Source organism: Lasiosphaeria miniovina (assembly GCF_030549165.1).
Source record: "Lasiosphaeria miniovina strain SMH2392-1A chromosome Unknown B0T26scaffold_4, whole genome shotgun sequence".
Classification (NCBI taxonomy): domain Eukaryota; kingdom Fungi; phylum Ascomycota; class Sordariomycetes; order Sordariales; family Lasiosphaeriaceae; genus Lasiosphaeria; species Lasiosphaeria miniovina.
This window is the reverse complement of record NW_026848223.1, coordinates 1,742,890-1,767,044: the sequence shown is the minus strand read 5'-3', so window position 1 is coordinate 1,767,044 and position 24,155 is coordinate 1,742,890. Positions and strand designations below refer to the sequence as shown.

The following is a 24,155-nucleotide window of genomic DNA, read 5'->3' as shown; positions in this document are numbered from 1 at the left end:
AGATTCTAGCCGATGCAGGCGAGGCCAGCCTATCTTATCTTTCGGCGTCTTGTGGCTTTAGCGAGCTATTGAACTCGATGCACGAAAGAAGCTTTGGGGTGGCGGGCTTGGCAATCAAGCTAGGCTTGGACCGGTGCCGAGGCGTTTACTCTCAGAGAGCCCGAGTCTCTCTTCTGACTGGCTTGACCTCTTGGCAGAGATAACCAGCTTTGGCGCTTCCCTTGTTTGAGAAGAGCTCTGGCCTCAATCGCCTCTACGCAGTACAGCCCCCCCCCAATGGTGGTTCGTCTTTTACTCGATAGGTAACCCTAATGGCAAATTGAATATGGCAAATCGCAAATGGCCGATAACGAGCCCGGGTTCTCCGGCACCGTCATTTAGCCTTGCCCGCTTGCTGTTGCTCTGCAAAGAAGAATCCTAATCCTCAATGGGATTTGGCGAATGGGGACATGAGCTTTGGGGGGTCGAGCTCCCGATATGGGGCCAGCGTTGTCAAGGACGAGGCCGGCCGCTGCCAGAGTGGATATCGCCGCTGCTTCGCAACCAGGCTCACCCGGCTACGGCCGACCCCAAAGCCCAGCGTAAATGGCCCTTCCCAAGTGGTTAGCTTGCAGCAACCACGGCGCACGGCAGTACGGGAGCTGGCATGGCTGCGTGTTTCCATGTCGATCCCAGGGCATGCTCCAGCACATGGATGGCACACCTTCTGCAGGCAATCCCCTTCTCGAACGCCAACCTTGCCCACTCTGCCAAGATGCAGGCCGCGATGTACCATGCCGACTAGGCCCAAACTAGCAACAGAACCCTCTTTCAAGTGGGCCACCGGTTGGTGGGATGGTGAGCTTCTCAATGGAGCTGCGAGTGAGAGATAAGGACTTGCTTCGATTATTTTTCCCATCTTATTCGAACCCCCCTGCAGGCCCAGACGGACTTAAGGAGCAAGCATCATAAAAGATGGGGTCGCCCTACCCCTCGGTCAACTGAAGCTTCCTCAAGCCACTCTTCATCAAATCCACCGCCCTAGTCCGGTGAAGGCTTCGCCAGCTTTCCCGCGAACCGTCTCAGAGTAACGGGCAGGGTCTTGTCAACAAAAGACTTGGCCGCCGTCCATCTCTCGTCTGAACTTGCTGCCTCCGTTGTCCCGATCCCGCAAAGCCGCCGGTTCGAATCCCCGAGCACGTCCTGGTCACGAATTGCTTATCTTCGAACGTCGAACAACAATCAACAGTCATGGGTTGGATACACAAAACGAACCAGAAGATTGCCGCCAGCAAGGTTGGCTGGTGGTTTAGGCTGGATGGGTCCGGTCATGTAAGCGCGGCCCTCTGCCGCCGAACACGAGGCTCATCTTGCTAATAAGCCTCTCAACAGCCGAAAGCGAGGAAGGACTCCTTCTTCTTTACCGAGATCCGCGCCGGCCTGGCAACCTTCTTCGCCATGGCGTAAGTCTAGTCGGCCCGAGTCCGTGTGTGGGCGGGGACTAACGAGCAACAGCTACATTATCGCCGTGAACGCCAGCATCGTCGCGGATAGCGGTGGTAGTTGTGTGTGCCCTCCGGGACCTCAAGCTGTCTGCGATGCCGACCAGGATTATGCCCTGTGCAAATCCGAGGTCAAGCGGGATCTTGTCACTGCCACGGCTGCCATCTCTGCCTTTGGGAGTTTCTTCATGGGACTGCTCTCCAATCTGTGAGTACACCCGGAAGACCAAAAGCGGTGGAGAGTTGAGAGAGAAAAAGGGGCATGCGCCAAGTTGACTAACTTGCTGGCAGGCCCGTCGCCATTGCACCTGGTATGGGCTTGAACGCCTATCTCGCCTATACCGTCGTCGGGTTTAACGGCAGCAAGTCGGTCCCGTACGAGGTGGCTCTGACGTCCATCTTCGTCGAAGGCTGGATCTTTTTCGGCCTTGCCATCCTCGGAATGCGACAGTGGCTTGCGCGCGCCATCCCAAAGTCCATCAAGCTGGCTACCAGTGTCGGTATCGGCCTCTTCTTGACCCTCATCGGCTTGACGTACTCTGAAGGCATCGGTCTTGTCCAAGGCGCCACAGCTACGCCAATGGAGCTCGCCGGTTGCCCTAAGGATAAGATGGACTTGGAAACTGGGCTATGCATCGACGCCTACAAGATGCGCAACCCAGTCATGTGGATCGGCATCTTCTGCGGTGGCATCTTCACCTCGGTCCTTATGATGTACAGGGTCAAGGGTGCCATCATTTTCGGAATCATCCTCGTCTCCATCATTTCGTGGCCCCGGCCGACGCCCGTTACCTACTTTCCGTACACCGAACTCGGCGATGCCAACTTCGACTTTTTCAGGAAGGTCGTCGATTTCCATCAGATTAAGCGCACCCTCAACGTCCAGTCGTGGAGTATCGGCGAGTATGGCGGCCAGTTTGGGCTTGCGCTGGTCACCTTCCTCTATGTTGACATCCTAGACACGACGGGGACTCTGTACTCCATGGCGCAGTATGCCAACCTCATTGATCCAGTCACCCAAGACTTTGAGGGATCTAGCGTTGCGTAGGTGTTACTCTGCCCTCCCCTCTCGTGTATCTCCTCGAGTATGTGAGGATGCGCCGAATGTTTGACTGACTCGAAACTGGCAACTGTAGTTATATGGTCGACTCCATCACCATCTCCATCGGCGCGCTGCTCGGCACCCCGCCCGTCACGGCCTTTGTCGAGTCCGGCGCAGGCATTGGAGAGGGCGGCAAGACGGGGCTGACGGCCATGGTCACGGGCATCTGCTTCTTCATCGCCATCTTCTTCGCGCCCATCTTCGCGTCGATCCCGCCGTGGGCTACTGGCTGCGTGCTGATCCTGGTCGGGTCCATGATGGTGCAGTCCGTGACCAAGATCAACTGGAAGTACATGGGCGACTCGATCCCGGCCTTCCTGACCATTGCCATCATGCCCTTCACCTACTCCATCGCCGACGGCCTGATTGCGGGCGTGTGCACCTACATCCTACTCAACACGACCGTGTGGCTGATCGAGCTTGCGTCGGGCGGCCGCATCGTGCCGCCCAACAAGGCCGACAAGGAGCCGTGGACGTGGCGCATTCCGGGCGGCTTCCTGCCGCCGTGGGTTGTGCGTCTCTCGCGTGGCAAGAAGGACTTTTGGAGGGAGGATCCCATCTCGAGCTCCGAGGGTGAGCCTGAAGTCGAGGCCGTGAACGAGAAGCTGGAGCGCAAGGCCTCGGGGTCCGACAATGCCGAGATGGCCAAGCTGTCGCAGGAGAAGGGCGATGAGAAGATTGTTTAGACCGGGGGGGGGCGGGTTTTGCGTGCGCGCAGGAGCCGAGGCGGATTCCGGGCAAGGGGGGAGGAAAGCAGTGCTGTTTCTTTGTTGATGATTCCCAATCAGCTCGAAGCGCAAGCGGAAAGATCGAACTTGTTTACGTTCTCCAGCGAATTTTTTAACACTTTTAAAATTTAAAAACAGTCACTTTGATGGACTTGGCGAAAGCGCAAATTTGCAGATTTGCTTTTTTTTTTTTTTTTTTTTTTGGCGTCTAACCTTGCGAGATATTGCGTGATCTGCACGACGCAGCCTTGACAGTTGCGCTTGCTGTTCCCGGCTCGTCGTTTAATGGTGTTACATGATGCATAGGCAACTAGGAGTCACGAGGGTGGGCAGTACCCGGGAACCGGCCCCATTCCTGGTCGCCTTGCGTCGTGACAAGGGGCTGGATATTACCTACACAATCCGTAATTCCGGGACGAATATTACACTACCATCTATACCAAGTAGGTGGCAAGACTATTCACTTTTTGCTGCCGCCTGGATGGGACGAAATGCAAATATTTCCCAGAATGGAGCAAAACGCCGTCGCCATCTCGTGCCTATGCGGGGCTGCTCAGCAGTCGCTAAACTTGACGTCGCTCGTCGGCAGCTGGCCCCACGTCCCGATCTGCCACTGTGACAGCTGCCGCCGCCTGACGGGGGTCCTCTGCACGTCCTACGTCGCCATCTCGACCACCACCCCCCCGACGCCGTCGGTTGTTGGCCTGAGGAGCTACGACGCGCCGTCGCCGCACTCGGGAGCATGCCGGTATTTCTTCTGCGCGACGTGTGGCTGCCATGTCTTTCGCTGTTTTCCTGCTCCTCACGGGGACGAGACTCTGGCGTGGGAGGTGGCAACCGGCGTCATTGCCGACTCCCCTGAACCAGGCCCTTCTCTCGTAAGCAGCGGCGGGGAGCGAGATCACAAATCCGTAAAAGCATGGCAGCATCTTAATGTCGACGACACCCGTGACGGGGGCCTGTCCATCTGGATTCCGGGGCTAGGCAATGCGGCCCCTGTACAGGGAATAGGGGCCGGCCAAGATAGGGGGCCCAAAGCAACAATAGTTCCTGATAATGACCATGGCGAGACACAACCCGCCGCCGCCCCAGAAGACGACTATCTTCGCGCCTCGTGCCACTGCTCGGCCGTCTCCTTCTGCGTAACCAGGCCAGACGCCGTGACCAGCACCGCTCCGCGGTCCAACTTCCCAGACCTAATGCTGGCCTACTGCAGCACGCCCCCGGAAGTCTTCTCGAATCCAGGGGACGAGAAGTGGTGGCTGCGCGGCGGGCCCCTCTCTGCCCCCTCTCTCGATCCTAGCTCCAGCCGCAATGATACTCCCAGAACGCAAATGCAGCAATCCCCTGGAACAACAACAAAGTACCTCGCCGGCACGTGCGCATGTCGCTCGTGTCGGCTGACGAGCGGGTTCGAGATCCAGCCATGGGCGTTCATCCCGCGGGGCAACATCTTGTTCCTCTCGTCTGAAGCGCCCGCTGCCAATGACGCTGTGGTTTCTGCCGCCACTGCCAGTGCCAACCCCGCCACTCCCCAAAGCCTACCATCACTACAGGCAGAGACACAAGCAGAAACCCAAGCGGTATCCCAGGCAGTAACACAAGAAACAGCCTTCATCCCCCTCGACTTCAACCACCCTCCGCCCGCACTCCAGCGGTACACCTCGTCCCCGGGCGTGGCGCGCGAGTTCTGCCACAGGTGCGGCGCGACCGTCTTCTGGCACGACGTGTTCCGGCCGGAGCTAGTCGACGTGAGCACTGGGCTATTGCGGGCTGAGTCGGAGGGGGCACGTGCTACGGGGTGGCTAGTGTGGTGGACGGAGCGGGTGAGTTTCGCCGAGGAGGCCGGCAAGGGGCGGCGGGCGGCGGGGATGGCGACGCTCTGGGCGAGGGATCTAGTTGATGCTCTAGCTAGCGGGATGCGGGTAGATGGCTCCTCCCGAGAAGGTGTAGCGGGAGAAATGCAGAGTACTATGACAGTCTCGTCCGTCGTGGCCGAGACAGATATCGGAAGCTAATCCATATACAAGTATAACAAACAGAGCAGCACACACTCAAACCAGTGTGTGCTGCGTGCAAGAAAGAAGGAAAACAAAGGAACCCTTCCAAGTAAGAAACTCTTGTAGAATGCAAATAATTCAAGGTAGCTCGTGAACTTAATGAGTTTGCCGTGAGACGTGCCGTCTTCCTTTGTCTAACCGACCCAACCTGTCTTGACCTAACCTGGCCTGGCCTGTGACCCCATTTTCTGACCCCGAGCCTACTACTGCAACCAAGGCGGTTCGGCATGTGGTCCATGCGAGATAACAAGGCACCCCAACAAAATGGTGCTTACCCTAACGTGAAGGCGATGACAGTGGAAGAAAGAGAAGAAAAAGGAAGCCAGACCCTACCAAGTGGAAAGATGCAACGATGCCAACAAGAATCGTACAGACACAAAATAGAAAGAATGCGATATGCGCAAGTGCCTAAACTCCATCGCATGCAGTCATGCCCATCGTCCCATCATCATTGCGGCCCTTAGCAAATGGGCAACGCAAAATATAATAACTGCGTGCTTATCAGCTAAAAGCACTACACCGTAATAGTCGGAATACGTCGATGGCCACGCACCTCTCTGCAGCCAGAAATGGCCACGAGAGCTGTGGTCTGCAAGTTATATGCTTCACAGTGTGTCCGCTAGGATACATCCGAGAGTAATAACAATACCGACCAAGATGAGAGAACAAAGGGCCCCGACCACTTCCGTCTTCCATAGTAGCTGAAAGAGGAGCCAAAGGATGAGCCGGAAGGGGAGTCGAAAGAGGAGCCGAAGAGCGAACCGAAGAAGTAGTTGAAGATGTATCCTTCTCAGGGTGGAATGGCGTAAGAAGGCCAAAACTCCCAAGACAAGCAAGGCCATGTAGCTACTTGCCTATTCATGCCCCCTCATTTTACATAAGGATCAGAGCTCGAGATTATCCTCAGAGATCTCGGCGACATCGATTCCGGCCGTGGCCTCACCCTCAGCCTCAGACTCAACCAAAATGTCATCGTTGGTCTCGCCGGCTTCGAGCTTTGCGTCGGCCTCAGCCAGTATGGTTCCAACGTTCGCGGCAGCGCCGCGTGTCGCCTTGGCTTCGTTATCACCCAGCGCGGAACCATTGCCCCCCTTTACCTTAGGTACACTAAGCATCGGGCCGCCGGCATGACCATCGCGCTGCATCATTGCTGCTAGACGAGCAGCTCGACCCTCCTTCTTTCTCGGGACCGGTGCTACAAAGGTTTGTGTTAGTTGTCTTGAAAGACTGGCTGAATAACAAGGAAGATGGTATGTACCTCGGCCGTTCTCCTGAACATAAAACTGCCGCAGAAGGGTGACCGCATCGTCCCGGCCCCAGCCTCCTTCCACTTCATAGCCGCGCTCAACATTCCCTCCATCTCCGGGAAGGTTGGGTGTCGGTGGAAGAGGCGTAAAAAGAGAACGGTACGGAGCATCATTGCTATGCTCGCTCTTGCTGTCATCTCCAGAAGATGACGCCTGACCATCATCGGCGCTGACTGTAGAAATTGCCCGAGGCCCCATGACTGGCCTCACCGATCCCTTGCCGTTCTGGGGCATGGGTGTCGTGGGAGCCGAAGACGCCACGAATGGCGAATTCTTGTGGATGCGGAAAACACCCCCAGTGCCGCCAAACTTGTCGTTAACTGCACCAAAGAGTACATTCTTTATCTTGTACTGTCGAAGCAACGATGCGCACATGACACACGGCTCCACCGTGACGTAGAGCGTGCACTCCTGGAGGATCGACTTGTCAACGCAGGGCGACGGGTGGAATTTTTTCCCATATGGAAAGACGTGGCTGTTCTTCTCAGGGTCAACGTCGGGCCAGGTGCTCGGGTCGTCGTCGCGGATTGACTGTTGGTTAGTCTTGTCGCTGAGAGGCATGCGGGCAGGCGCGAGGTTAGATGCCTTTCTTCGGGAAAGGAGCGAGGTGACGGCCATAAGCTCGGCGTGTCTCGTGCCATTGCGAGTTATATTGGTCGCGTTCATGCCCTTCGCGATCACTTGGCCCTTGTAGACAAGTACACATCCGACGGGAGTCTCGTTCGTCTTCAGCGCCAAGCGAGCCTTGAAAAAAAAAGGTCAGCGGGTTAACAAGGACTTGGTATATACTCCAGAACGCGCGCAATATTCCAATACAGCATGTTTTATTAAGGTAGATTCGCATGGCTACTTGCCGTAGCACAGCAGATCGTATGTTCCTGAGAAGCTTCCAACCACTTGGCGAGCCAGTAGCACAACAGCAACCCCTCGATGAGGGGTTCTGTGCAATGACGTACAACCAAGAAAAAGCGGCAAACAAGCAGGCAGCAAGCATGGTTTGGACAGTGACTCGAGGGAGCCAAAGGAACAAGAAACGAAAAGCAAATGCCCGTACAGTCGGGGGTGAAAATGAGACTGGGGTTTAAAGAATGAGCCAGCTCTCATTGGGGAGCCAGCAGGAACTTTCAGATCCGGACTTTGGCCAACAAAAAGAAAAGAGGGGAAAAAGGAAAAGAAAAATGAAAAGGTAGACCAGGGTGTCTAAGACATACCATATCAAGTGCCTGTTCCATAAACTGGCTATGATAGGCAATCTCGGCTTCTTCTTCCGGAGTCAAGACCCTCACTTCCTCCTTACCGTCCGTATTGTCATCGATGAGCTGAATCTCGACAGGCGTCTCTCTCAGCCTACTAGTCTGAGAAATGGCTGCAGGGGCGACCGTGACTGGTAGGCCCCGAGCAGCAAGGCCTGTATTGATGCCGTTGCTGAGAACATTTCCGTTGGTGACGATGTTGCTGTTGGCGACCACCGCGCCGTTAATACCGTTGGTCTGTGGCAGCGACTGGAGAACAGACCGTGTTGCATTTGAGGTTCGCCCGACACGGGTACCAGGGCCGACGTCGCCGCTGATGCCGCGACCGCCGTTTTGAGCCGCAACTTTATCGACCCTGCCAACCTGGGCAGCAGGACGGGCACGCTCTTCGCCGACAACACTAGAAGGATTAAGACGCAGACGAGTAATTCCATTAGTAACGGCCCCAGCTGGATCGGCAGATGAAGAAGCCTGGGTCGGCGGCGGCACATTTTCCTTCTTTGAAGGGCCGATACGAGGAAGTGCCGGGATGATATTCGGCACAGGTAAACGCTGGGAGGGTGGGGCCCGTGGCGGCTGGCCCGCACGCGAGGGAGACACAACAGTAGTGGTAGACATAGACCCAGTCATATTTGCGATGATATCGCCGTCGCCGTTTAGTGCGCGAGACTTTGGCCTCCGGGGCGACGATGGAGAGGAAACAAAAGTAGCAGCAGATGAGGTAGATGATGCCGCAGGCGCGGCGTTGACAGGGAGGTTTGGCGTCGCGTGTTTCTGACCGGTGTTTGGGGAGAAAATATTCAGAGCCACGCGGAACGCATCGAGAATGTAGAGGAATATTCTGTGAAAGAAGGCGGAAACTCGGTGCCCTGCTGTCGCGGCAGCTTTTGAAAGAGTGAGGGTGGCCATCTTTTTTTTTTGGGCGGCCTAAGCTTGACTAGGCTGGCTGCCGGGGCGCCTTCGAGTGCAGCAGTTGCAGCCTGGCAGGGTCCTATAGAAGGAGGGGGAAATAGTGAAGAGAAAGTGAGGCCGGAGTGAGTGGAAAGTGAGCGGCGGGTGAGGTTGAGCGGAAACGGAAGGCGCAACCGTTCGAGACCTAGGACCGTGACAGTGGCATGAGACGAATAAGCCCAAATGGCAGCAGGTACGAGCTCAGCCAATGGCTCGCAAGGTTCCGGGGTACGTACCCAGCCCACGGCAGCCAAACGCCAAAAATGAAAGAAGAGCCGCAGTTTCGGGTTCGCTAGCTAGCGTATCTGAAGATAAATGTGCAGCTGCTACTTAATCGGCTTGCACCAGGAGCGGAGGGCTTGATCTAGGAACAATGCGAAACATTGGAGGCATGACTGTAGTCACCCATATAGGAACAGTCGCGCACGTTTCTTCTTTTTTCTTTTTTTTTTTTTAAGAAAAAAAAAAAAAAAAAAGGCCAACCGGCGCCGCTAATATGCGCCAAGGACCCGCTACATGCATATGACCTGGTTCGGACCTGCTTACGTCAATCCTGTACCTTGTTCCTTTCAAAACTCCAAAGTTCAAACGGTGCGAGCTTAGTGGAGAAGCTCTGACCGCTGCCAAATAAATGAGGAACCCGCCTAAAACGACGGGCTAACCCCGCCATATAGACAGAGTAGCAAAAGGCAATTCAAAGGCGACCGCTCCAAGAAAGCCGCACCGAGAAACAGATAGTACTAGCAAAGGGAGCAGAACTTTGCAAAAGAAGCACACGCCTTTGAAAGCACGCTTTGCAGCATGATACAAAACCTCACAAATCACTACGAAAATGCGGGACAGTTTTTAATTACGATGGTCCGCGACGACCTGTATATTCTTGTCAAAGGCGCTACAACTATGGGGAGCGCTAGTATCTCGCTCGGAAAACAGAAGAAGGCAGCGCTGCCTATAAGTCGCAGTGTCAGATCTTCGCGGCCATCGCGGGAATAGTCTCCCTCCTCCGTCAATAGCACCACCACATACAAGCCCTGTTTCCCAGCCACTGAGCCAGGCAAGCCCTGAAGAGCGAACATACAACGACGAGGACGACCACATGTCTCATAGTCTAAAACTCTGGGTACCAAGATCAAAATGCGCTCGCTGACAACAATAAACCTATCAACCAACCAACGCCCGGTGCCGGGCCTGGTTGAATCCTACATCCTCACCGAACGAAACGTTCTGGCGCGCCGAAGAATCCGGGAAGCTGCACACCGAAGGGCTTGAAGCCGTTGGCCGCTAGCCTGAATCTTCGATTTGACATTGTGCACAGCACTGCAAACAGCAATGCCGGCCATGTTGGTGCCTGTTGATGGTGATGTGCCTTCCGAGGTGATCGGTTTCAGGTCCCCTGTTCCCACTTGCTTCACAGCAAGTGAGGCCAAGGAGAAAGTTGTAATAGCGAGGCTGACAGAGTCGACTATGTCAATCTTGCCTTGCGGGAACTGCGAGGGCAGAAAAGATGCCAGTAGAAAAGAGACAAGACCAAATACGACAAAGTGGGAGAAAGACACTACATTCCGGACACTCCGGTCTATGGCATCTTCGCCCGTCAAGTTATATCGCAATGGCAATGTTGAGATGATGACAGCCATGAGGGCCGCATTCATCGCAGTCGACCACGGGATACCGTTGCATGTGGATGCAATAGGTGTGGGGCGCTCAAGCGCCATCGTTGTACGGACATCAGCGTCCGCTTGAGACTGAGGTCGAGACCAAGTCGGCTGCTGCCAATTGATCTCTACTGACGAGATGGCCCGAGGTCGTGTGGATAAGGCTTGCTGGATGGCCCGAGGTTGTGTGGGGGAGGCTTGCTGGATGGTTTGTGGTAGCGTGGGTGAGGATCGCTGGATGATGGATGGCATCGAGTTTCGTGTATATCTTGATGCTAGTCCGGAGTCGAGGGTCTGAACTGATCCCGACGGAGAATCATCAAGCGCTCCAGCCGACGCAATAGCGTGGACATTACTCTGGCTGTATGACACTACCCTGCCGCCGCCGCCACCACCGCCATTAGAACCAATGGCACCGATGCTAGAGCTGAACCCAGAGGGCGCGGACTGGGAATGGATTAGGGAGCCTCCCGCAAACTGTGATGATCGGGCAACAGATGATCGAGTCGGAGAAGCTTGAATGTCATTGATGACAGGGGCCAGGACTAGCCTCGTCCTAGATGTCGTGGGCTGCCTGTTATACTGAGTTCGTGCTGCATCTTCCTGCTGAGAAATGACGCTGCTGGCAGGTCCACGGGCTCCTTGGCTGGTTTGAAGATTTCCTCCTTGGTCTGTCGCAGCCGGAGAAGACGTCAAAGAAACATGGGGGCCATAGCGCTCGTCGAGATGTCGGATACCCGAGAATTGCTCGCCAACATGGCGTAGTGACTGTGGACTAACCAACGTCCCGCCACTGTTGACAACCGGAATTACCTCCGTCCAATAGTTCTGGCTGAGGACATTGCAGCTTGCCGTGTTGATCACAGCATTGTTTCGTTGCGAGGATTGATGTCGACTATGAACAGAGATAACATCTCTCGGGGCAAACAATTCGTCGTCAAGAGAGGAGTCAGACGCTGGCGAATAGAGGTTGAAGTCGACATAGTTGGTACCATGAGCGACACCAGGGTTGAGATAAGGCAGTGCCGAATCCTGAGGAGACGCTTTTAGGTTGATAATTTCGGATGCAATTGTGGGAGAAAGTCCGGGAGGTGCAGGAGTATAAGGCGTGAAAACTTGCGACGGAGAAGTAGAAGAAGAGCCGGAGCTAGGAGAGAGGCTCTGGGGGTTGTTGAGGAGTTCGTGAAGGTCTGGTGTGTATTGGGAGTCGAGCGCATTCGAATCCTGATCGAATAGGAAGAACTGGTCCCAGAAGGCCTCGGGGTCCTCGGGGAAGCTTCCTTCGAAGAGCGTGAATGGCGAGGTGGTCTCGGGGCTCTCAAAAGCGTTGCCGACAGCAAAGTCAGGGCTGAGACCAGGGAAGCCTATTGGAGGTGGTTCTGTAGTCTTCTTAGACTTCTTTGCAGGCTTCACCTCGGCCTGGGGAGATGATTGCGGGGCGGCACGCTTGGAGGCAGTGCGGTTCTTGTGGGTTGGGTCGCAGCGGATCTTCTTCCGGCGGCAAGCATCGCAGGCCTTGATGATGCGCATGAGATGGGCGTGATCTCGCTGCTCCTTGGTCTTGCATCCTCGAGATGCCGAGTTGGTGACATCGCGGCCGTCCTTGGTCATGATGCGCATGCCAGGGTGGGTCGCAAAGTCGGTGGTGGGCTGTCGCGAGCTGGATGTGCTGGCCTGCTTGGAAGAAGAGCGCGAGCTAGAGCTGGCGTGGGCGTCCTTGAAGGAGGTGGCAGGGGCAAATGACGCGGGGGACTGGGTCCAGGAGTTCATGTCGGACACGATGGGAGAGACGTTGAAGCTGGAGCCGTAGCCGGAATCATAGAGGGCGGCGGAGCTCGCCGGAGATGGGGCGGCGGCGGAGACGGGGACGGGGTAGAACTTGAATGTCTCGCCAGTCTGTGTGGCGTAGGCGAAAAAGTCCATGGAGATGTGGGCACGCTTGTCCTGGATCGAGTTGGGACCCGGGAGCAGGGCGTTGATCATGTCATCGAGTTCCTGGGTGCCGACTGCGGGAAGCCACTGCAAGGCCTCGCCGAGACTGCTTTGGAAAACGGAAAAGCCCTGGAAGGCATTGGTGGAGCTTTGTCGAGACATTTTGACGAGGCCCTGTGGGAATCGGGCAGCGCGAAATGTGAAGACAGGATGGTGGTCTGTGAGGGTGCCGAGGGAAAAGCGTCACAAAGACGGGGGCCAAGGTCACTGGGGACTCGTCGAGTCAAAGAATTGAGAGTCAAAACAATGCGGGTTTGGTATCCTGTAGGTCATTCAAGTGTGTTAAGATGCCAACAACTTTGACGGTTGGGCAAAAATCGATGCTAGGTGTGCGCGTCGACAGCAGGGCAACCTATGCCGCACCAAGCCGGCGAAACTCTGCTGGAGAGTCCGGGTTTGGCGGGCAAGACACAGGCGCTGCTGCAGCGGCGAGCTGGGGCTGGGGTGCCTGAGTTGCCTGGCTGCTCCGCTGGAGTAGGTCAGGCAAGCAGACAAACACAGCTGTTTGGGGTGTGTGCCGTTTCTGGCGCGAGATTGGTATTACCTTCGATATGGATGAAAGAGAAAGAGGAAAGGAAATCCAGAACCTGAGTCCGGAGGAGTCATGGCCGATATTTCACTTCCTCCAACAACCTGAAAAAGGGTCGGCTTGTCACCCGTGCAAGCCAAGCCAAGCGCAGCTCCCACCCCGTTCCCTCTGAGCATTTCGGCGAGTCGAATTAGGACTAGCCCCTCCCGGCGGGGTCGTGGGGCAGATACCTGGGTTGTTGAGGTTTCTTGTCGATGTGTAAGTCGACCTGTCTCCAGCACCAGGCTTGGTGCGATAGTAATTTTCCATCATATCCTTTTTAGCAAACTCTCAAATGGGAAATTACTCTCTCATGACACTCTAGTCTGTTTGATTTCCTTTCCTCACTTCTTTACTACAATTCCCTGGCGAGGGGACTTCTAATATGCCCAGCTGCACCTTGTGGAGACTCCCGCATTGGCTACAGAATATTCCTCAGGCAGCGTACTAGATACCCCGGCAGAGCATCGGTCATGGCTGCAGGACACGGCGAGAACACGGCAAACCTGCGGACCCACCTCGCTCCTCCCACTCGCCGTCCACCTCCATTTGGTGGAGGCTAGGATGGAAGGACCGATGTTGGTGACTTCGTTTATTAAGAAGTCACGGCCTCGACCAAGGAGAAAGTCCGGCGTGCATAATGAATGAGGCCCATCACACGCCCGGATGGCTGGCGAAGAACACCAGCGCACGGGAACGGGGTATGAAGTTTGAAATTTGTCGTGGTGGGTGGCTTGTGGGTCTTGTCCTCCTCAGGGGGACCTCCTTTTGGTCGTACTGTGACTTGAGGGAGGTCTCGCGATGACTCAACCAAGCTGGCCAGTCATGGAAGGTGTCTCTGTCCCTCCCTACCTTAGATATTGGAGCAATTGACTCAATTGCAACATGCAACCTTCTTGCATTGAGTAGGTACGCAGCCGAGTCGAATATACTTTCCGCTCTTGTCGTGATATCTCCTAGTCGGTTGGGCCAATTGCCAGTAATCAAAATCCCTCACGCACAGCATCTGGCATTCTGGCATCTGGAATCTGATATCCGCGCATAGGGGGGCTGCCGCATCGCGATGCTGGCAGCGGCGGCCTCAGTACAGCGCGGGCTTACCGTCACGACGGAAACTGCCCTGGCTTTCCAATGGGGTTTCAATGGGATCAGCCGGCGGTTCGCTGGCGGTAATCCGCACAATACGCGGGGGGTGGGGGTGTTTTTTAGCAGGCTCTCCACAAGGTTGACGTCCTTCGACAGGGGAGAAACAATCGGATGCCAAGGGCCGCTGCCCTGGGGAGGTCGCCCGTCCTCAGCTTTAGCGTTTTACCCCACCACCGCCCAAGGGCAATTCCTCATCCATTAGAAAACATCCGATATCCAATTCCTATGGGGGTGCATACGACTGCAGACGACGGGGGAGTCATCGCTAACTTTCTCTCAAGAGTCCAAGCCCAGAATGCGATCTCGTCATCTCTCGTAAGCTCTAGGCTCTCCCTTCGGCATGTGTACCGTCCAGAGATAGCCGCGTGAAACACAGAATGTGCAATTGAGTCAATCGTTGTGCACGAGGTAGTATGCATACACATATACCTTACAGCTAGAATGACCGAAGATTAAGTTCACGAGCGCAATTGCGATATGCAGCAGCGACCGCCTCCAATGACTCTTCTTCCCCTCCTACGGCTACAAACCCTTGAAAGAGAAATAGACGCGAAATAACCTTGGCAGTTAATCGCGTCGTTCTGGAGGTCCTACTGAGGTACTAGGTTTGATGAGTCTAGGGCTGTGTCCGGAATATGCACGGTGCCAATCTGCACCCCATCAAATTAAGTGTGGCAGTGCGCCTTGTCGTGGACGGGCGAATCTGCAGCACCCCGCCGAGATGCACCTCGCCATGCAATTTTCCACCCTCAGATGGGGACAAATCTCACGATAGATCCGACCACCAGAGACGCAGGCAGAACGGCAAGGCGTCAGGGGTAAGGGAGGGAGCAACAGAGGAAGGGCGTAAAGTGGCCGGAATGAATGCCTTGACCGCGGAAATGCAAGGCAGATGGATGTGATTGACCTCTCTAACTTGGTAGAAAAGGGGCTCGACATCCCCTTCAATCCACCTTCCCCTACGTGACTGTCCAAGAAACCTGGTATGACCTAGGGTCTCCCATCCAAGATATCGATGAATCTTTACGCAATGCTCCTCGCGTCCCATGTTCAAAAGGGCCTCCAACACAAAATACCGCCCGTCTGTCCATCCGTCCATCCGTCTCCCTGAAAAGACAATGCATGAAAGGATATTCTGAACAACAAACAAACCGAGTCCAACCGACAAAAAAAAAGAAACCCAACAGAAACAAATTGTCCCAGACGAGCTCGAAAAGCAAGCCAACTCCAAACATACACCCAAAAGCCGTGGCCCCCAATACGGAAGGCAGCCAAAACGAAAATGAAATGAAAATTAATCAGGCCATTACCATCAACTCGGTGAGGTTTGTACCATCACTTGAATCTTGGATTGCTCCTTGGCTATTGCCTCTCCGGGCGGGGAAGACATGCTCTAGGTCTCTCTCCGATATGCTTGAAACGTCTTTCTACGCAATTATGTCAGCATTTGTAATTGCTATACTTTGCTAGCTAACAAGGGCCCGCCAGCCATATAGATGAGAACGATAGGATGAACTTACTAATGAAATGTCACCATCCTGGCCGCCGTTGCCGGCCAGGCGAAACCGAACGTGTTTAAAGAGCCACGTGCCGGTCAGACCCGCAACAATGCATGCGACAGACAGCTCCGGAATATGCCTTCGACCGGCCTCGAAAACATGTGCTGCCATCAGCGCGGGTACGGCCCACGAGGGCGCTCCGGCAGGTTGGAACCAGTTTTCGGCATAAAGAAGCGAGAGGAGAGTCAGGCAGACGAGCCAAGAGAATGACGCGTGTACAGAGTTGAAGAATATTATCTTCTTGGTATATGCCGAGCAGGACGATTTTGTGTAAGACGCTCTAATACTCGGCGTTGGGTAGAATATTCTGCCATAAGGATCCACACAATGCGACAGCCGGGCCTGGAAATCCTTCGACTTGCCTGGCGGCATATTCCCCAACCGCACACCGTACTGTTGGTAGCCGCCTCCATTCATCGGATTGCCCTGGCCCCCAGCCATATATCTCGTTGTGCTGTATTGATTCGGGTTCGGAGCCAGACTGAAATACCCAGCTTGGTTGTTCCCGGTGGACGGTTTTGAGGGCGCACCGTCTTGGTTGGCAAGAGGGATTGAAGACCCTGAGGTAAGGCTCGGCATACTGCTGATGTAGCCCCAACACCACTTCTGCCAGGAACACAGCGTGGAACAGTTAGGGCAAGAGACATTTGGATTGATCCAATTGAAGTTGCAGGCAAGACATCTCCACATGAAGTTCGGATTCTGATATGGCGCGTGCTCAACACTGAAGTGAATGTAGAGATGGTCCAATGTATTACAGCGTACATTGCAAGCTTCAGCTTCTCCGCTGGATACCGAGGATTCGGTCCCATCATTAATGCCCCAAAGACATTCCCACTCTTGGCCGGGGGACAGCACCTTTCTCCCGATTGGGACATATCGATGTGGATTAGGTGAAGCTTCCTGGGGCATCGTAGCTATTGTCGAGGGTGGAGGGGGGAATAAGGTGCCGAGGCTCCGTGTGGGTGGGCCAAAGTTGTATAGGGGGGCCGCATTGCTGGCAGGGATGGCTGGCTGCTGTGAGCGAGTTGCCAGCAAGATGTTGTCGAAGTCCTCCTCCTGAGTACCCTGTGGATATTGGAATGGAAGAGGCGGAAGGTCAAGGCCGACACCGATCAGATCCACCGGTTCGCTGAAGCGTGGCTGATAGGGTCTAGCGGAATACGTCTGGGGATGCGTATACGGCAGGAACTGCAGATTCATCGGTGCGGGTTGACTCGCAATCGTGGGCCGTTTGGATGCTTCGTACTTTTGCTGGAAGCGATCCAAGTTGTAGTGGTTACACTAGAGACCAGGTGAGTTTGAATTCACAGAGACTCAAGCGGGCCTTGAAACGTACCTTGACCTTCCGTCCTCGGCAACTATCGCAAGCACCAAGCTTCCGGATGAAAGCAGCCCGCGCCTTTGTGTACTTGTCCAAGGGGCCGTGGCGCACAGCCCGTTTTTTGGAGGGACGGTCCTTGTCCATTTCGACGTTATTTAGAGCACGTGTGACGGAGTGTGTTGTGCTAGCGCACGAGGGCGAGCGGGACATGGCCGTCGAAGGCGTCGGAGGCTGAAGGAAGTCGTTCTGTCCGTCTCTGTTCCCTGGCGCGTTTTGGAGATCGACACGTTCCATCAAGGGCAGCTCTTCCTCCACCTGACGCATGGTGTTGTAAAGGTCCTGGAGCTCGCTGGTCCATGTTGGTTGTAATAGCGCTTCTCCCTGGTTGGGATGTTGGGGAGGAGGCACGATGAGAAGTGGCTCCTGGTCACCGCCACGCTTCCGCTTGGGCCGTTGTGCCATTGTGGTTGTGGGCATCGATGCCGGCCAGCCAAGTGCCAGCCTCGTCGACGGTGGGAAGACGTAGGCTCAACGTACGAAATATATGGCTACGAGGGGTAGGTAAGGAAGGTATGGACGGCACAAGGCTGCGGGGTTCGAGACGAGAAAGGTACCAGGGCAGCAGCACTTATATAGCACACGACTAAAAAAATGAAGCAGCAAGCCAAAATAGAGAGAACGAGTGGGAATAAAAACAATAGAACGACAAAAGAAAAGACGAGAGCAGTAATAGAATTATAAGCCGAAAGGATAAGAAAAAAAAGAGAGAACAAGAAAGAGAAGAAGTGGTCTGGGGCGCAGATGTGTCTAGTACCCGTCAGACTGGGGAGCAAGGCAGAGACCAAGGCACACACAGCCTCTCTACTATAGTTGCGCACCTGCGAAGTTGTGCCCCGCGACGCCAAGCTAGTGACGAAGCTGTCAGTCCGCTGGCTTCCCACGGGTAGGAAGGCTGCGGGAAAAAGAGGAAGACGAAGAAAAAAAGCCGCGCTGCTCTTCCATGTCTGTATACCGGTGTAGTACAGCCCTATATGGAAACGGGACTTCACGGAACCCGCAACGATCATTTGGCAGCATTCGCATTTCCCAGGCTCAAACATCCATAGAGGTAGGCGTCGATGTAATTCAATTTTTCTGCTTTTAGCTGGGCGGTTGACAATGACGCCGGTGACAGAAAAGGGCAACTGGGGGGGGTAACCTCCTTGGAAGTGAGGGGAGGGGGAGGGGGAGAAGCAGCGCGCCAGAGGAGGCGGCCTCGGGATTGCGGCCATGCTCTCCCAGCGCAAATGGATTGGGCTGGAGGGCACTCGCGCCGCAACGCCTGTGCCCTGTGGGCTGGCTCCCAGTCTCTCTCTCACACCCTCGACGGCCTCAATTCGCTGACTTGGCACAACACGCGCCAGCCCGTCCAGGCCTCGCAGAAACCGAAAGAAAACAAAGAAAGAGAAAGGGCCACGCTGTGCTGGCGCAAACAAGGTCATCTGAGGGGAGCCATGATCGAGGTTGGGCGCAATTTTTGCAAATTGGCCCTCACCGCCCAAAAGGCGGGCGGGAAATGGTTGACAGCTCTGCTCTCAGTTGCTAACAAGGCGGGCGGTTCGCGCACCAGAGCCGGGCAACCCACGAAAGTCGGGTGCGGGGAGAAGCGAGTCTCTCAGCGGAGAATCGAAGGTAGAAAAAAGGCTTATATCATCGGACACCAATAGCCTTCTACAGAGTTGACATGTGTAGGATATAAGCATATATGCAACCAGCTATAGTGATTTCACGCATATCAAGGCAAGGCAAGCCTCGCTTTGGCAAGGGGACGACATAAGTCCCACCTCCCACTAGTTCCCCCTTCCCCTCCCCCTTCCCCTCCCCTCCACCCCCCAACGCCGTTAAGTGCAGGTTTGTGTATCACAGAACCGCCTCACCACCATCAATTGCATTCGATGTATCAAGTTCCCCAAACTCCAGCCCAAGCCTCCCGCAATACATAGGATTAATGGGGCTTTTTTTGCAGATGAAAATCCAGGGAGGTTACTCATGGCCACCCCCTAACTTGTTTATCTCGCACGCTACAATCTCGTCCGCCCTGAAGGATTCCGTGTTAATGAACGCATCCATGGTTGCGAACCCGTTTAGACCCGAACGCGATCCAGACCGTCGAGCCCGCGGCCACGGGAACAACCGACCCGAAAGAACGGGATCAGGACGTGTTAATTAACTTGTTAGAAAGGAACCGTACATGAATGAATGCCTTGGGGGCGTCAGCACTACGTGGCTTGACCGAGTCCAACGTTGCGTCTCGGGGTGCAACCACCATAGCTTGGCTGAACCCCCAATATAAAAAAAAACCGTACAGAATGCCACACACGAGATGCAAGACTTTAATGGAGAAACGGATTTGACATTCGTAGATACTGACTAATGAAGTTATTCTTTAGAATTAGTAATAGTTTAGATTATTAAAAAGGGGGAGACTAAAAAGGGGAGAACAAATGGGGAGGAAGAGGTAGGGAAAACAACGCCAAAGTAGTCATCGCTGGTGATAGACTGTCAAACAACCCTAGAACTTACAGAAGCAAGAACACAATGTACCCAACGAGTCAGACTGCTTCACGGCCTTTCTACATTCCCAACTGACAATTCACCTCGTTAGTGCCCAACCAGGTATTAGTGGCCACCCACCGCCTTGGGTGCATAATTTATTCTCTTATTTTTGGGCCACATCTATATACCTGTAATAGTAATAATAATAATAATGCTGAAGTTCGTTCTTCAGAAGATTCATAAGAGAGAAGAAACGGGATAAACACACGTCATCTCAGCCTACCTCGGGGATTCCGAGTGGCTCAGGGGGCACGGAGACAAGAAGAAAAAGGAAAAAGATAAAAGATAAAAAAGATAAAACGAAAACAGAGCCGCAATCCCGCAGTGTAAGTAAGCCCTGATCTGACAGCAGCACAACATGATATCACCAATCGTCTCCCACCACCGGATCCCTCTCAGGTCAACACTTTACCATACCAGCAAGAACCCCTGGCAAATGGCAAGCAGCAGCAGCACATGGTAAATAATATATTCTCTGACACGCTTTGTCTTCTCTACTTTGTCCAGCAAGCTACGTCTCCTAGGTAGCTAGATAGCGTAAAAGACAAACTACTAGGTAAGGCCTCTAAGATAGGCAAGCAATAGCAATATACTCTAGGTAGCATGCATATCCTCCTTGGGACATGCAAAAGCAATGAATGCCACGATAGACCCAGCTTAATGGCTAACCGAGTACCCACCCTGGCAGTGCTCCCTGTGGCCCATTTTTCGTGTATCGACTCTTATATCCCAATTGAGACGCCTCGTGAACGCCCTATAAAATCCTCATTAATTTAAAGGTATACGTGCATAGCCCTTCGGACCCCCCCTCCCTCGATCGGGTTGTCGAGTTCGCTTGCCAAGCTGAGGCTGTAACATTAGCAGGGCCGCTCCATGTTGAGAAGGTCGTGCGCCTCCCTGCTCCATGGGCCACCGCCCTTTGTTGCTGCGGAGGCAAACCCGGGGAACGTCATCTTCTTCTTTGGGCGCTCGCTGACGGCGGGAACAGTCTCAGGCCGCACTGTCTCAGACACCCGCACAATCACCACGCGCCCAGCCGGTACAGTAACCTCGGGTGGCAGGAATGATTGGGGTGTCTGACCAGCCTTATGAGATTTGAGCGCGGCTTTGCGGCCTCGAGTGGCGGGATTAGTTATCCTATTCAGGCGTGGAATGGGGGCAGCAGTTGTGGTGGTTGCAGCTGTTGTAGCAGCCGGAATACCCGGGGGCACGCTGATGGGCCTATCTGCTGCGGCTGAGGTTTCTCCAACTTCGCGCTCCCGATTCATTGGTTGCTGTCGGGATTCGGGATAATTGGAGGGTTTGTGTAACCGTGACTGCGAGTCACCCTCTCCCGCGGAATCCATATTCTGGCGATCCCCAGGGCGTGGACTTGGTGCCATCGTCGAGACCGCCTCCTCTGTCGGGTCGACGTCCCGCAAGCCGGAAACTGGTGGGCCGGCATTGACTGCCGGCGTAAAGACACTTTCATCACTGCTACTTCTTGTAGTGGCAACTGCTGACCTGTGACGTACTAGTCCAGAGCGGCTCAGGCGTATGTCCACAGACGGCGCTGTGTTATCCCCGTCTCTCGCATCTTGGTTCTGTCTGCTCTCCGGAAGAGAATTGTGCCGTTGAAGAGAAGGGGCACCTATGATAGTCGTTGGAAAAGATGGTGGCTTACTCCTTTCCCTTGCCGTTTTCTGGAGTGTCTGTATCGGTTTGTGTACTGCCCCGGAGGTAGCGTCATCCTTGTCATTCGTAACCTCCTTTCCATCGTCTATCGCCGGCTCAGGATGATCTTCGACCGGTGCAGGACGATAGTCGACCAGTGAACCTTGTCTTGAGTTCAGGGCATTATAGGTGGATGTTACTGGTGGCACGGCCACCACGTAACCTATTACTTCCTTGCTCTTAACACTTCTGCTCCCGAGTCTGGCAAATCGTGGGCCAACCGGGACTTGAGGCATCTCTTCATCGGTGCTCTCCTGTGGTTCCGAGCATTGCCTGTTTCTTTTCGTAGCATTGAGAGATGTCTCTTCCAGTCTCCTCGTATTTCGAGCCTGCCTTCTTGTCTGAGGGGAGGGTTGCTGTTCTGGGGAACTACTCAAGTCGAGGCCGGTATTCTTAGCCTTCCCAGCCCTTGCACTCTTGGGTGCCTTTTTCGGGCCTTCGCCCTGTGCCGATTTCGCAGCCTTGGCGTCATTCCTTGATAACAGTCGCTTCTTGTTCCTTGGCGGCGAGGGAGAGTGGTTGGTAATTTCATCGTCGGAGGTTGCTAAAAGATCATAGACGGACTTGGCAAGTTTTGTCTGACCGGTGGTCGGCCCACCAAGTTGATCCGATCTCCGAGGACTAATATTGAATGTGAAGTGCCCATCATCGCTAGGATCCATACCGGGTGATGCTTGGGGCGTCCTCTGCGGTTTCTGTATAGGCTGAGGTACGTCTGGCTGTCTCGAAATTTTGGGAACTATAGGAGTGTAGGTAAATGGGTCATCAAAGTCGTCCGAAGCAGGGAACGGCTTTTGCTGTGCAATGTCGTCCTCGGACACACGATCCATGGCAATATCCTGAGCTGGATCTTCCAAAGATTCTTCCAGGGCTTCTTCAGGAGACTTTCGGTTGGTCTTCTTCCTAGCTGCTTGTTTTTGTGCCTTGACCCGTTTAGGCTTGCTTGCCAGTTCAGAAACCATCAATAAGCCGCGTTTCTGTCGCGACTTCAGCCGCAGCTCGGTCCTGGGTTCCTTTGGCGCTGATTCCTCCCCACTCCTTGCCCCTACATGTTCGACGGGCACCATTTCAATGGGCTTCTCGATAAGCGGCAGGGAGAGGGCCGCTGAAGAGACCTTCTTGCGTTTTGCTTGGCGTTGATTTTCGACGTCAGGGGCACCGCGCTTTGAGCCCGTGACTCCCCGCATAACAGGCTCTTGATCTGTAGGTCCGTCATCCGTGTCTTCGTCGAGAATGATAACCTCGTCTAGCTTGGTTTTTCTAGGAAGGACCCTCTCAGCAGAGAGGCCGTTTTGGGCTAGTTGGTCTCGGGAGGAAGCCATAGTGTGTTTCTTTGGCAGATTCGGCGTGGTTTCGTCGCTTCTGGATGGTCGTATTATCTTGGTGCTGGTGCTGAGATTGGTGTCCAACCCGCTCGAGTGATCAGTATGTGAGTCAGCCTTCCCTTTCCCGTTGCCCTCTGTCCATCTCGCTGCAACTAGCGTTTCTGGGGGTGAACGATCCAGAACTTCTGTCGCGGCTTTGGGAGGCGGCCGACTAATTAGTGGAGGGTCTATAGGGCGTCTTGGGTGTATTCGCAGGTGACCCGCAGTTGGGGCCACTTCTGCCGAGTCCTGGAGTGCGCCAATGTAGTTGGATACTTGTAGAGGGGCCGGCGTAGGCTCTTGATCCTGGTTTACGAAGAGCTCTTCCTGCGATGATGGCGTCTCGGGTCTTGGCCGAACGATAGGAGCCGCCGGGCGCCGGGCGGGAGGACCGGAGGCGGAGCTCATGGGTGCCCCTGAGAGGATCAGCGGCGCGCCGAACAAGCTCTGAGCATATCCCATCTTGCTCGGAGGAATGTCATCACATCTCCTCTTCTTGGACGGCCGCGTATCGGGTTGGCCCGCGGGGGTCTCGTTCGGGTTATGGCGCTGCTCAAAAGGAGACTCTGTCGGCACCGTCGCGCGGCCGTAGGGTCTCGAAGGGGTGCCGAGAAGCCGATGCAAGGGGCGATGCCGAGTCTGGAAGTGATCTTGGGCGGGTTGCAGTCGGGGCACAGAGCCAGCATTGTGGACGGGGCCGGGGCGGGCGGGCCTAGCGGCTGCCTGTGCGGAGCGCTGTTCCTTCTCCTTGACGCGCTTGTCCAAAAGCTCAGAGAGATCCTGATCGTGGCGGCCGACACACTCGGCAACCTGGACAATGACGCCGCCGCGCTCCAGCTTGACCTCTTCGCCCTCGTCAAAATCATAGTCGCCGCGCCAGTGCATGTCGCCAACAAAATTGCCGCGGTCGTCATACGCCATGACGCGCTTGTTGAAGGTGTGGTAGCGAATCCGGCCGTCCTGCCACCGCTTCTGCTTGCGCCGCAGGTCGTAGGTAAAGAGGCACTGGAATTCAAGCACAGGCGCGCTGCTCGCAGCGCTGCCGCCGTCCTGCCCGACTCCGCCGGCGGCCATGGATTCCAAAGACATCGTGATGGCCGGCATCCTCGATGCGCGCGTCGCAAAACGAACTGCTAGGTTGCCACCGCATAACCCAACACATGCACCTTGGTAGGCTGGTGCACAGAGTAAGGTAAGGTACGCTGTAGGCAACAGCCGGGTTGAGTAGGGGGCAACTGGCCCAGTGCCAATGGATGCTTGCCGTGGCCGAAGTGGAAGGTGGGCTGACTGAGGTGACTGACGCAACACAATTTGGGGAGCCGCGTTCTGCCCGCGTTGTCACCTGAGAGGCCGACAG

At 54.9% G+C, this 24,155-nt stretch overlaps 6 protein-coding genes across 6 annotated transcripts; 2 read left to right on the top strand and 4 right to left on the bottom strand.

Moving 5' to 3' along the window:
- Positions 1–1,230: 1,230 nt before the first annotated feature.
- B0T26DRAFT_751326 (permease family-domain-containing protein) lies at positions 1,231–3,269 on the top strand (the record flags this gene model as incomplete). The annotated part of the gene is made up of 5 exons (XM_060445364.1): positions 1,231–1,311; positions 1,372–1,442; positions 1,495–1,689; positions 1,773–2,525; positions 2,618–3,269. The coding sequence occupies 5 exons, from the start codon at positions 1,231–1,233 to the stop codon at positions 3,267–3,269; spliced, it is 1,752 nt and encodes a 583-aa protein (XP_060296042.1).
- Positions 3,270–3,820: 551 nt separating this feature from the next.
- B0T26DRAFT_648059 (Mss4-like protein) lies at positions 3,821–5,329 on the top strand (the record flags this gene model as incomplete). Its single annotated transcript, XM_060437972.1, is given in 3 exon segments — positions 3,821–4,776; positions 4,893–4,906; positions 4,923–5,329. The coding sequence occupies 3 exon segments, from the start codon at positions 3,821–3,823 to the stop codon at positions 5,327–5,329; spliced, it is 1,377 nt and encodes a 458-aa protein (XP_060296041.1).
- A 926-nt stretch (positions 5,330–6,255) lies between these two features.
- On the bottom strand, positions 6,256–8,840 carry B0T26DRAFT_675580 (uncharacterized protein; the record flags this gene model as incomplete). Its single annotated transcript, XM_060439846.1, has 3 exons — positions 6,256–6,566; positions 6,630–7,422; positions 7,890–8,840. The coding sequence occupies 3 exons, from the start codon at positions 8,838–8,840 to the stop codon at positions 6,256–6,258; spliced, it is 2,055 nt and encodes a 684-aa protein (XP_060296040.1).
- An 832-nt stretch (positions 8,841–9,672) lies between these two features.
- On the bottom strand, positions 9,673–12,757 carry B0T26DRAFT_291735 (uncharacterized protein). Its single transcript, XM_060434189.1, has 2 exons — positions 10,180–12,757; positions 9,673–9,857 (listed from the first exon to the last, which is right to left on the bottom strand). The coding sequence occupies exons 1-2, from the start codon at positions 12,629–12,631 to the stop codon at positions 9,847–9,849; spliced, it is 2,463 nt and encodes an 820-aa protein (XP_060296039.1). The 5' UTR covers positions 12,632–12,757; the 3' UTR covers positions 9,673–9,846.
- A 2,684-nt stretch (positions 12,758–15,441) lies between these two features.
- On the bottom strand, positions 15,442–17,825 carry B0T26DRAFT_291623 (uncharacterized protein). The gene is made up of 3 exons (XM_060434188.1): positions 17,142–17,825; positions 15,764–17,086; positions 15,442–15,670 (listed from the first exon to the last, which is right to left on the bottom strand). The coding sequence occupies exons 1-3, from the start codon at positions 17,601–17,603 to the stop codon at positions 15,542–15,544; spliced, it is 1,914 nt and encodes a 637-aa protein (XP_060296038.1). The 5' UTR covers positions 17,604–17,825; the 3' UTR covers positions 15,442–15,541.
- Positions 17,826–20,174: 2,349 nt separating this feature from the next.
- On the bottom strand, positions 20,175–24,080 carry B0T26DRAFT_709264 (uncharacterized protein). The gene has a single exon (XM_060441920.1). The coding sequence runs from the start codon at positions 23,900–23,902 to the stop codon at positions 20,579–20,581; it is 3,324 nt and encodes a 1,107-aa protein (XP_060296037.1). The 5' UTR covers positions 23,903–24,080; the 3' UTR covers positions 20,175–20,578.
- Between the last annotated feature and the right edge of the window lie 75 nt (positions 24,081–24,155).

What these genes read in the sequence shown, in the direction of transcription:
- B0T26DRAFT_291735 (XM_060434189.1), bottom strand. Translation starts at nt 12,631, where the DNA reads ATGTCTCGACAAAGCTCCACCAATGCCTTCCAGGGCTTTTCCGTTTTC.
- B0T26DRAFT_709264 (XM_060441920.1), bottom strand. Translation starts at nt 23,902, where the DNA reads ATGCCGGCCATCACGATGTCTTTGGAATCCATGGCCGCCGGCGGAGTC.
- B0T26DRAFT_291623 (XM_060434188.1), bottom strand. Translation starts at nt 17,603, where the DNA reads ATGCCCACAACCACAATGGCACAACGGCCCAAGCGGAAGCGTGGCGGT. An exon ending in GCCGAGGACGGAAGGTCAAG is followed by an intron (nt 17,087 to 17,141) that starts GTACGTTTCAAG and finishes CCTGGTCTCTAG; the next exon opens with TGTAACCACTACAACTTGGA. An exon ending in AGGATGGTGACATTTCATTA is followed by an intron (nt 15,671 to 15,763) that starts GTAAGTTCATCC and finishes ATAATTGCGTAG; the next exon opens with AAAGACGTTTCAAGCATATC.